The sequence below is a fragment of the Callithrix jacchus genome, chromosome 18, assembly GCF_049354715.1.
Source record: "Callithrix jacchus isolate 240 chromosome 18, calJac240_pri, whole genome shotgun sequence".
Taxonomy (NCBI): Eukaryota; Metazoa; Chordata; class Mammalia; order Primates; family Cebidae; genus Callithrix; species Callithrix jacchus.
In genome coordinates, this window is record NC_133519.1 from 25,260,731 (window position 1) to 25,272,959 (window position 12,229).

Sequence of the window (12,229 nt, forward strand, 5' to 3'; positions counted from 1 at the left end):
CAACTAGCCCTCTCTGAACCTTAGTTTTCCCCCAAGAAGTGGTGTAACACCTGCTCTTCCTATCCAAGTCTTGCCTGTGAGTCTCAAGTGAGATTATGCTTGAGACTAATCTCACATGGAAAGTTTCATCACTACTATATAAAAATATTCCCCATATGGTATTTGACAGTTCCTTCAAGTAAAAATGAGTGTTGTCTCTGTTTCTTACACACAGGTGTACAGACATAGGGCAAAAAAGCAAGTCAGGTGTTCACACACGGGGGTACTAAGCCTAACTTGGCTCTGACATTATTGGATGATCTTGAGCAAATCATAGTGCCCATCATACTGATCCCTTAGTATATGCCCCTCAATTTTCGAATTCCTTTTTGTACAGAGGTAGGTTCTTTTACTGTCCCTATGTTGGGGGACAAAGCTGAGGCTCAGAGGAGGTAAGAAACTTGTCTAAACAGAGAAGGAGTAGACCCAGATTTAGACCCAGGGTTGTCTGACTCCAGAGTCTGCTTTACTTGCTATCCTGTGCAGTCACTTCAGGTCTCTCTCTGAGCCTCTGTTTCTTCATCTATAAAATGAGGTAGGGGGTGGGTGCATGAGAGAATCTCTGAAATTTCTTCCTGTTCTATAAGAAAAGAACTATCCTGTAGCTGCAGGCTCATTACCTTAGCCCTGGCTTGTCAGACTTCCATCTCAACCACAGCCCAGCCAGCACTTGCACTCTTAGGAGGAGCCTGGGGTCTGAAACAGGGAAGTATCTGCCTGCTCACTCTTCACTCCCGAAAATTTTTCCTTGTAGGGAAGATGTACATAAGGTGGATATTATGACGTTTTGCCAGCAGAAAGCAGTTCAGAGCTGCAAATCTGAGACACTGGGGAGCAAAGACTCGGCTCTACTGTGGCAACTCTTGGTTCTCCTCTGTCGCCAGAATGGGGTGAGTTACTGTTTTGGTGGGAGAGCAGGTGCAGGCTGAAATTTAAGTTTTCTTGGGATAGAAAATAATCTGTTTATGGCATGATTATGAAAAGCAGTATGAAAGAAGCCACAAATTGCCCCAAGGGATAAAATTGCTCAAATGTTGATGCCAGTTTGCTAACGCAAATCTTTCCCCTGATGATCTTCTTCCTTGGTCTGGGAATATTGTACAGTTTCTGAGTTATTGCACCAGCCAAATAATATACCTGTGAAATTGTGAATGTTCCTGGTAAGCTTTGTAGCTCCTGACAGGCAGAAAACAACCACGATAATGATGCTGAAGTTTGAAATATACCAATCCAAGAAAGGACTGCCTTATGCTTGCATAATTGGCCTCTTTGTGAAGAAGGCAGGCGCTGGTGCCTTCCATCTCCAGCTGGAGCTGCCAGCTTGAGGACTCATAGAATTCTCCCCAGATGATCCTCTTTGCCCTACAGTCCATGGTGGGGTCTGACATCGCTGAGCTGCTAATGCAAGACTGCAAGAAGCTGGGGAAGTACAAACGGCAGCCCCCTGTGGCCAACCTCATCAGCCTGACCGACGAGGACTGGCCAGTGCTGAGCTCTGGGACCCCTAACCTGCTCACTGGAGAGATTCCCCCAAGTGTGGAGACACCTGCACAGATTGTGGAGAAATTCACTAGACTGCTCTACTATGGAAGGAAGAAGGCAAGTATGCCCTTTCCCCATACTTATTTTGAAAAAGCAACCACCATCCCTCTCCACCACTCACCCCTTTCCAATTATGTGAATAGTATATACTCATTTCACGGAGGATGTGAGAAGTTCAGAAAGACACAACGAAGAAAATAAAAACACCCATCGTCCTACCATTAAAAGACAATGAAATATTAAGTAAAAGAAGCCAGGTATAGAAAGACAAACCTCACATGTTATCCCTTATTTGTGGGATCTAAAAATCAAAACAATCGAACTCATGGAGATAGAGAGTAGGATGGTTATTAGAAGCTGGGAAGGGCAGTAGGGGTGGGTGGGAGGGAGGAGGGGAGGGGTAATGGGTGCAAAAAAATAGAATGAATAAGACCTAGTATTTGATAGCACAACAGGGGAACTATGGTCAATAATAATTTAATTGTACATTTAAAAATAACTAAAAGAGCATAACTGGATTGTTTGTAACACAAAGGATAAATGCTTGAGGGGATGGATACACAATTGTCCATGATGTGATTATTATACATTATATACCTGTGCCAAAATATCTCATCTTTTTACTCTGTAATATATACACCTACTATGTACCCATAAAAATTAAAAAGAAAAAAAACTAAAAAGAAAAAAGGTAATAACTGCTAACATTTTGATATATTTACTTCCAGCACTTTTCCATGCATATATAGTAAAAAGAAAATAAAATTGCATATATAATTGTTTATTTCTCTTCTTCTTTTTAAATTTTTTTGAGACAGTCTCGCTTTGTCACCCAGGCTGGAGTACAGTGGTGTAATCTCTGCTCACTGCAACCTCTACCTCCTGGGTTCAAGTGATTCCCCTGCCTCAGTCTCCTGAGTAGCTGGGACTATAGGTGCTTACCACCACTCCTGGCATATTTTTGTATTTTTAGTAGAGATGGGGTTTTGCCATATTGGCTAGGCTGGTCTCAAAATCCTGACCTTGTGTTCTGCCTTACTTGGCCTCTCCAAGTGCTGGAATTACAGGCATGAGCCACGGCGCCCAGCCATATTTCTTTTCTTAAACTTAAGATGATATGGCATTAAATATGCTCCAATAGCACCATTTAAAAAATAGTTACACAATATTGCATCATATTAATATATAATATTTTGACTGTTCTACTATTATTGAATATTTAGACTATTTACAATTTTGTAAACCATTGTAAATTACACCATTTATACATCTTGTTACATAAGGTTTCCTGATCTTTTAAATTTTTTAGAACATATTCCTAGAAGTGGAATTATTGGTTATATAAAGGGTATGCACTTTTAAAAGGTTTTTTATATATACACCAAATTAATTTCTAGGAAATTTGTTTACAAATATCCCTGCTGTTATATCTAAGGCTTGCCTATTAATATTAAATACATATGCTCCTTGACTGCAATGTTTATATCCCAATCATTAAATAGAAAATATCATAAGTTGAAAATGCATTTGATACACCTCACCCAACATCGTAACTTAGCCTAGCCTACCTTAAAAGTGCTCAGAACATTTACCTTAACCTACAAAATCATCTAACCCAGAGACTGTTTTATAGTAGGGTACTAAATATCTCATGTGATTTATTGAATATGTTATTGAAAGTGAAAAACAGATTGGTTGTCTGGGCACTTGAAGCACAGTTTCTACCAAATGTGTATTGATTTCACACCACTGTAAAGTCAAAAACTCATAAAGAAGGGACCGTCCGTACTTTAAACAGATGAATATTGATTTCTAGCTTAATTTTGAAGTTGAGATTATACTTTACAAAATTCATATAAATTTAAGTATTTGGATAGATGATTAAAATAAATTTGAATCAATTTAATTTAAAATTAAAATATAAAAAAGATATAATTGGGAAATGATGCTGCCATCTCCCCCAGTTACCCAATTTCTCTTTCTGAAATATCCAGAGAAATATTATGCATATATTGTTATTTTCTCTTCCTTTAAATTAGCATAGTATATACCATTTCTGTACCTTCCCTTTTTCATTTTACAGAATATCTCAGAAAACACTCTTTATTAGGGTCGCCAAACATTTTCTGTAAGTGGACAGATGTAAAAACTGTAAAATACAAGCATTTTACATTTTGCAGGCCAGAGTCTCTATTACAACTACTCAGCTCTGCCCTTATAGTGTGAAAGCAGTCACAGAAAATACATAAGTGAATGGGTATGGTCATGTTTCCATACATTTGTTTATGGTCATAGAAATTTGAGTTACCATATAACTTTAATGCATAATGAAATTTATTTATTTTTATTTTTTCCAATCACTTAAAAAGGTAAAAACTATTCTGAGGCTATGGGCTGTACCAAAATAGGCAGTGTGCTGGATTTGGCCTTTAGGCTATGTTTTGCTGACCTCTGCTCTATAGCCTATGTAAATACCTTTCTCATTATTTCTTATGTTTGCATAGTCTTCTACTGATGGAGTGGAAGGTGGGAAAGGCACTCTTGAACATGCTATTTGGTTTTCAGGAAGCCTTGGAGTGGGCCATGAAGAACCACTTGTGGGGTCATGCCTTGTTCCTGTCTAGCAAGATGGACCCAAGGACCTACAGCTGGGTCATGAGTGGGTGAGTTGGGACTTAACAAAAGAGACCAGTGGGGCAGAGAAGCCTCCTCACCAAAGGTGGAAGATGAGGGTGTGGAGAAATGCCAGATGCATTGAGAAGCCTCACGCTCCAGGGATCTTTCCTTGTTCTCTTTTCTGAGCTGGCCACAACATTTCTCTGTTTTAGACACAGATACATTCTTTCTACCTGCTAAATTGAATAAAAAGTTTTAGCAAAATTGGCCTGGGTCAGAGTTTCCAAAAATTAAGTAGGTTTTTTTTTTTTTTTTTAATGGATGAGGGTTTTTATGCTGCCCAGGCTGGCCTTGAACACATAGCCTCACCTCCTCAAGCACAAGGACAACAGGCCTAGCCACTGTGGCTCCCATAAAAATTAAGTCAGTTTTTACATTGCAGTAGCCTTCTCTCTTTGGGAGGGGCTGTTGTAGCTCGTTCCGATAATGAGGGGTAGGTGATCACTCCAGTTTCCCTGAGAGAGCCTTGGGACTGAGGGTCTTTGATGTAAGCAGTTTGTACTGCTTATTCTTGGGATGAGGTTCTGGATACTGAGAGTAGGGTCGGGGTGTGGGGTAGCAGGGTCATGCGCTGTGGTGGGAAAAGGAGTTATAGGACTGGCAATTAGATCCAGAAGTCTGCATCATCAGCAGTGGGAGGTGTTGAGACTGAAGGGGTGTGCTTAGTCAGAAATGACGCCAGCACACTGTAATCTGGCCGCCAGCGTGGACCAGGAGAATGCCCAAACTAGGATGAGCTAGGGATGGAAGCAAGGGTCTGTAGCCAGGAGTTTGGAATAAGGACATGAGACAGAATGAACAGAGCGAAAGAGCCGGGATCAAATGAAGGTGGCGGGTCTAGGGGTGCTGGATGGAGAAGGGTTTCTGAATGCGTCCTTCAGGCTCCACCTAGCATACGGTGGGTGGGGTGAGGGACCCTCCTGTAAGGGGCAGACTTGGGTCAGACAACCAGAAAGATGCTAGTTCAAAGTGTTTAGCTTCTAGTGCTGGTTAAAGCTGTGAAGCTACCCTCTCAGCTTCATTTATATTTGAATTGGCCATAAATCCTGTTGGGCAGAGGTTGAATTAGAAGATGACGCTTCTGCCAGGTATGGTGGCTCATGCCTGTAATCCCAGCACTTTGGGAGGCTGAGGCAGGTGGATCACCTGAGGTCAGGAGTCCGAGACCAACCTGGCCAAGATGGTGTAACCCCATCTCTACTGAAAATACAAATATCAGCTGGGTGTGGTGGCAGGCATCTGTAATCCCAGCCACTCAGGAGGCTGAGGCAGGAGAATTGCTTGAACCCGGGAGGTGGAGGTTCCAGTGAGCAGAGATCACATCATTGCACTCCAGCCTGGATGACAAGAGCAAGAGTCCATCTCAAAAAAAAAAAATAAATAAAAGATACTTCCACATTAAGGTCAGTCGGGGGGCCTAATGGCTGCACCACTGCAGGGGCCCATTCTGAATGATGGCCTCGGTTGAGTCTCATGATGACTGCACTCCTCAGTCTTCCTGCAGACTGGTGACACCATGGTGCACTTTATTATCCTCTGAGACTGCAATGGTGAGGAACACAGAAGTTGTATTATGATACACGCTCGGAGCTCCTGTGGCAAGGGTGCTGTTGAATAAAGGACGGTATTCTGAGTACGATTTTCCTTCGGGCTTTGAAAAGGAACATCCCACAGCCCCACATTGTAGCATACATCTCTGTTACAGATTTTTTTGCCTTGGGCCATTGATTTTTGATGGAGCCCAGTGAACTGTGAAAAATACCTCTCACTGGGTAAGCTTAAATCTCAAATCAGCTGTAGAGCTTATTATATCCCTGTTAAGCATATCCCATGGTTTGTCATCAGCAGGATCATTTCTGGCCCCTGTTCCACGCCTCTTTGGTTACTGAAAATGGCTATTTAGTGCTTGTGAGCAAAAGCACTACAGACTCAGGCTCCTGATGAGCCAGAAAAACGGCACTGAGTGCTGTGGGCTTGGCGCGGAGGAGGGCTACAGGGAGTGGGAGATTGGGGTGGCTGGGAATGGGGGGTCCCATGGAGAAGAGCTTCTGGATACACTGCTGCGGCTCTCCAGGGGCCTTTGAGATGTCACTGGGTCATCTCAGTGATGGAAGAAGGCCTACGGAAATGGTTATTCCATCAAGACCAAGGTGCAGAAAATACCCCCAACAATGAGATCTAGCTGGGCTGTGCGGTAGAGTGCAGACCTTGCCATCTCTTCCCAAAGGATGTGACAGAGGCACAGCAGAAAGCAAGGAGATGCTCACATGCCTAAAGAAGCTGCCAAAATCTAATAGAATTCTGCGAGGCCCTGAGCCTTGTGGGCAATGAGTCGAGAGATTCCCTAGGTGGGATTCTCACTGACCGTCCTTCTTCCCACAGCTTCACCAGCACGCTGGCGCTCAACGACCCACTGCAGACCCTCTTCCAGCTCATGTCGGGGAGGATTCCACAGGCAGCCACGGTACCCCATGACAGGGTTCCTTTGCCACCCTGGCATCCCAAGGGCTTGAGGGGGTGGGGACTGCTCGGGAACGCAGCGATGGCTTTCAGGAAGAAACGTGATGATAATATTAATAGTTCAGTAATCACTTACCATGTGCCAGGCCCTGTGCTAAGTGCTTTGATGTGTATTATTTGGTTTAATGCATGGAGGTAGGAGTTATTCTCTCTGCTTTGCAGATGTGGAAACTGAGCTGCAGAGGTGTAAAGTTACCCAAGATCAGAGATAGTGAGTAGTGGGGTCAGGATCTGTCCGCGTCTGTCTGACTCTGAAGACCTCGACCTTCCCACAATGTCAAAGCTGCCTGCTGTGCTGTGAACAGCAAGAGCACCTGTGCTTATTCTGCAGGCTTCCCCTGGCAGTTCTGGAGGAATGCTTCCCACCACTGCACGCTGGCACTTCAGAGCTGGACATACTTGATCTCAACCTTCTAGAGTTGATGTGGCTGAGAGTCTGAGGCCAGCTTGGTAGCTTTCCCATCACAGGAGGCTTGATCTTTTGGCTCCAGGGTATTCGTTCCTTACCTTTGACGGCCAATCACTTTGCTAGATGATGTCCTGGTGTTGACTGTTTGAATCATTTCTTCTTGGGGCATATAGCATGCCCTTTTAATATGCACATTCGTATGTTAGAGCTCAGGAACATTTTCTTGGATTATGTCCTTCAATATTTGTTTTGTTCCATTATTTTGGTGTCCTTTTCAGGAATTCCATGTATATATATTTCACATATATACACATATGAATTATACCTAGATTTTTTCTTTAATAATTTTTATTATCTTTTTCCTCTTTTGCTTTCCCTCCCTCCCTCCCCCCTTACCTTCCTTTCCCTTCTCCTTCCTTCCTTCCCCCCCTCCTTCCCTCCTTCTTCATCCTCCCTCCCTCCCCACCTTCCTTCCTTCCTTCCTTCTTCCCTCCTTTTTTTCTTTCTCTGTCACTTACTGTGTTTTTGCCAGTGTCTCTTGCTTTCATGCTGTTGTGTTTCTGTCTTTATTTCTTTAATTTTTCTCTATTTTTTTCTGAGCTCTGCACATTCCATTCATCTCCTGTTATCCACCATCTATTTCCTGAGCTCTTATGACTCAGATTTATGCTCTTGCTTCATATAAGCAATTGTTTCATTATTTTACTTAAATTCATGACAAAATGTTTGGTGACAATTTTTCATTTGTTTCATGGTGACATTTTTGTGGTGAATGTTCTTGCTCCCTCTATTTCTCATGTTACCTTCCTCCTTCTGTCTTACCGTGTATTTACACACATTCTGTGCGTGTTTTCTCATATCACGTGACTTTAAAGGAACTGAATCTTTCCTGGATATATATTTCCAGTTATTTATATTAGGTTTGTGGAGAGGATGAACCAGGCCATATTCCAGGCCATCTGGCATTTTCTGCAGGACCCACAGTTTTCCATGTGTGCCTTTGCCCTGCAGCTAGTGGGGAGAGCTGTGGAGTCCTCTCCCTCTTGTGTCCTCTCAGCTTCCCTGTGGAGGCACCTCTGTCCCATCTCCATTACTCTTGGCACCTTCTTCTGAGATCTTGAGGCTTGGGTTTTTGGTGAATACTAGTTTTTATAAGAATCGACCTCACATTTTTCCTTTTTTGGTCCTTCTTATTGCTTGTGGCAAATTCCAAGAAAAGAGAAATGATTTTCATGCCCCATCATCAAATCAACTGGCTGCTTTGTAGCACAGAGAGTACCTCACAATTCAGTGGAATGGTCTGTGCTCCACAATGGAATAGCATTATGTCATAAAGCACTAAATGCAGGAAATGATATCATTAGCTATGGTCCATTGGGTTTTTTGTAATAGTAGAGTTAGCTAAATTTCCCCTATTTTTAGATGAGCAGACGGAGGAGCTAGAGGTGATGTGCCAATGCCGTATTTGATCTTAGGGAGTTTCCCAGCATTTTAGTGTTTACTAAAGGGCTGGACTTCAGTTCCTTGTAACGGATGGGGTGGTGGAAAATCACGGCAACTGGACAGCACAGACTTGTGAGGGTTTCACACACGTTTAACCTAGACTCTGTATGCCTGTCTGCCAGCGAACTTGGCTTTGTTTCTTAATCTCACAGAGCCTCAGTTTTGCATCTTTATGGGGATTTTGGTGCCTATCCTATAGTTATTGTGAAAATGAAAGGAGTGAAAACATCTGAACATATCAGCCACCATGCTTGGCCCATTGAATTTTGGTGCGCTCTCTCTCTCTCTCACTCTCTCTCTCTTCCCTTTGCATCCCCCTCCACCTCCCCACGATCTGATTTATAGTGATCTTTTTCACCAATGAGGAGACAGAATAATGACCTGTAAGTTTTTCTTTGTGTGTGTTTAGCCAGGGATTTTCTTCTCTTTTGCTGGTTTCTATAGATCTAGTAAGAAGGAGTTTGGCTTACATGTTAAAATGTGGGTCATAATCGTACTTAGCACATGTGATTGTTAGTAGGAGAAATGCTTAGCACAGGATATGGCTCATGGTTTGATGTGACACATGAGAACTGCTATTACTGTGATTTATCATTACCATCATTGTCATCATCCTCTTCACACTGCATTGACCAGATCAACAAGGAGTGAGTATAAAATTGAGTTGGTTAAAGCATCTTTTATTCCCCAGGATACTTACAAAGACCAGGTAATTTTAACCTCCAAATCTTAGTTATCGGAAGGTAGACGGGTGTGCAAATCGTCTCTTTCCTCCACTGAGCTTCCAACTGTGTGTGTGCATGTGTGTCTGTATTTATATCTACATGTAATTAAGTGCAAACAAAATGTGAAGCAGCATGCAATGTGCTTTACACAACTACCTTATTTTATTATCAACAGTAACCCTGTTAGGTAGAAATTATGATCTCCGTTTTAGGGATGAGAAAATGAAAGATTAAAGACATAAACTTGCACAAGGTAAGTAAGCTAGTAAGATGCAAGACTCGAGTTGGGGCCTGTTGTTTCCATTACATTATATTGTTTCTTTATTGATATTTTCTACCGTGAAATTCTTCTTCATTTGGTAGAATAGCCTTAGGGAGAGATGATAGGGAAAACACCGTTTTTTTGCGGGGTTTTGTGCATTTCCACCACGCTGCCTACTCTCTGTTGCCCCCTGGTGGAATTCTGCTGCCTCTGCACTGTCCTAGCTGGGCCACTTGGCTTGATTTTCTTATTCCTAAAGTGGCAATAGGAACTAGACTTCATAGGGTTGCTTTGAAGATTAAATAAGAGGATGTGTGTGAATGGGCTTTGTAAAGCCAGAAAACATAAGCCATTTATTAAGACATTAAGCAGGCCCGTGTTCCCCTGACTTTTGTGACAGACTGTGGCCTCTTCTACTTATGAGCCAAGGATATTTGATTTTCCCTTTCCCACTGAAGCATCAGGGTTTTTCTGAGTTTTGTCTCTAGCTACTTGAGGGCCAGGCACTTGGGAGAAATGTGAAAAATAGTAAGTGAGCAACGTCATTTTATTTATCCATTTTCCAACATCCCTGCGCATGTATGTATGTATGTATATGTATCTGTCTGTGTCCTGCTGAAAGTTTTGCTTTGTTAAAGATGAGAACTCTGAATCAATGAATGGCAGCCTTGCAGGTGGTAGAGTGGGCATTCTCTGACCACTTCTGAACCAGGAAATAGACAACCTCCTTCTTTATGTACATTTTGGCCATTCCTAAATTATTGTACATTTAAGTTATTTTTCTGCTGCTTTTCAGTGTTGTGGAGAAAAGCAGTGGGGAGACTGGAGGCCTCACTTGGCTGTGATTCTGTCAAATCAGGCTGGGGACCCAGAGCTGTATCAGCGTGCGATTGTCACCATGGGGGACACCCTGGGTAAGTGACACCAGCACTGTCCCTCTGCTCTCCTCTGGAGGGTGTCCAGGCCAGCTTTAAACATCCTGCCCTTAGAGTCTCAGATTCTGGGTAGGACCAGAGTCTATGCCCCAGGCTTTTCCTGGACCCAGGAGCCCCATGTTTCGGAGAAAGAAACTCCAGGGAAACACGAGTCCTTCTCACCTGTCTGTTTCATGGAATTTCTGCTTTGAGTGACTGCAGGCCTAGCCCCCGAGACTTGGTGTTCTGCTGCGGTGGGAGTCTCCTCTCCGCAGCTGATTTTCTAGCCCTGGGTCAGATTCCCTGTGGACAGAGGTAACGCATAGGACATCTTGCCTCCTGTTGCTGTAAATCTCTCAGTGACCCAGTTCAATTAGATAGAAAATTCTTTTTTGCCTGAACCACCCTGGGTAACCCTGTAGTCTTGCTTTCTATCATCTCTCTGTGAATGTGGCCTTATAAACACTTAGGGGCTATTGAATGTTTCAGATCAGTGATTCTCAAATTTAGCCAAGAACCAGAGCATCTAGAAACTATGGTGCTCCCATGGGGCTTTTAAAAACACTCTGTTAAATAGCTATGGGTCAGAGGGAGGCCATGCAGCACCCTGAGTGGAAGGGAGCTAATGTTTTGTGAGCCCTTTTTGGGGGCCAGGCACTGTGCTAGGTATTGTATCTAACTCAATTTTGAGGCAATGGAGAACGTATGGGGGAACACTTCAAAACTGGGAACATGTCGGTAATGAATGTGATTTTTATGTTTGACTTGAGCAGGGAAAGCAACGGTGCCCCAGGAAGCCTAGTTTTAGAACGGCCACTCCCAGTAAGCTCCTTCCTCGCTCAGGTGCAGGCATTTCATTTTTCACCCTCAGGAAAGACTAAAATGTTTAGATAATTCCTCATAAAAAATCCTTTAGGGAGAAGGGAAAATCGTGCCTTATCCTGGCTGAAGAGAAATTTAACATCTGAGGCCAAATGGGCTGGCGGGAGGAGTGGGTTGTGGGGGCCTGTGACTCATGCTATGAAAGGCTCATTCATTTGTACCCCCGAGGCTTCTCCCCTCCGACCTCCGAGGCCACTCTTGCATCTCTCTCCTATCCACCCAGAAGATGCGTCCCCACACGGGTGTGCTCTGTGACTGGGTCTTGCTCTCTTCCTCCCGCAGCTGGGAAGGGGCTTGTGGAGGCAGCTCACTTCTGCTACCTCATGGCTCATGTGCCCTTCGGCCACTACACTGTGAAGACTGACCATCTGGTCTTGCTGGGCAGCAGCCACAGGTGTGTGACCTGGGTGAAGGAAACGGGAAGGATGTTTTCCATGGTATTGTTTTAGCCCAGCTTGGGTTTTATGGATGCATTTTTCATTTTCTCATGTGAATCTCAGCTACCGCTGGCCCCCTTATCTGGGATTGTTATCTGTGCAGGTCTATGCAGGGAGATGCCCTGTGGGCCCCACATTACAGCATCAGCAGGGGCCTCAGGACCCAGGTCCTGCTCTGAAAAGAGGTGGGCTGATGCCTTTGTGCTGTATTGTGCTCTTTGCCCACTGGGTGGCATCATGGCTCCACAAGCTGACTTTGTTCCTTTTAAAAAACAAACAAACCCAGTGTTTTATGTGTGGAAGTCCTGGGCCTGTTGAGA

General features: G+C 43.6%; 1 protein-coding gene across 8 annotated transcripts in view; it reads left to right on the top strand.

The window, feature by feature from the left end:
- The window catches only part of SEC16B (SEC16 homolog B, endoplasmic reticulum export factor), a 39,896-nt gene that overhangs the window by 9,892 nt on the left and 17,775 nt on the right, over nt 1–12,229 (top strand). For all 8 annotated transcript variants that reach the window (XR_008477764.2, XR_008477765.2, XM_078356247.1 and 5 more), the window contains exons 9-14: nt 794–929; nt 1,408–1,642; nt 4,151–4,244; nt 6,640–6,721; nt 10,473–10,590; nt 11,755–11,866. Coding sequence is in view for 6 of the 8 variants with exons in the window: in XM_078356247.1 (XP_078212373.1) it covers nt 794–929; nt 1,408–1,642; nt 4,151–4,244; nt 6,640–6,721; nt 10,473–10,590; nt 11,755–11,866 (777 nt within the window). In the remaining 2 variants the exon portion in view is untranslated. The remainder of the gene's footprint in view (nt 1–793; nt 930–1,407; nt 1,643–4,150; nt 4,245–6,639; nt 6,722–10,472; nt 10,591–11,754; nt 11,867–12,229) is intronic.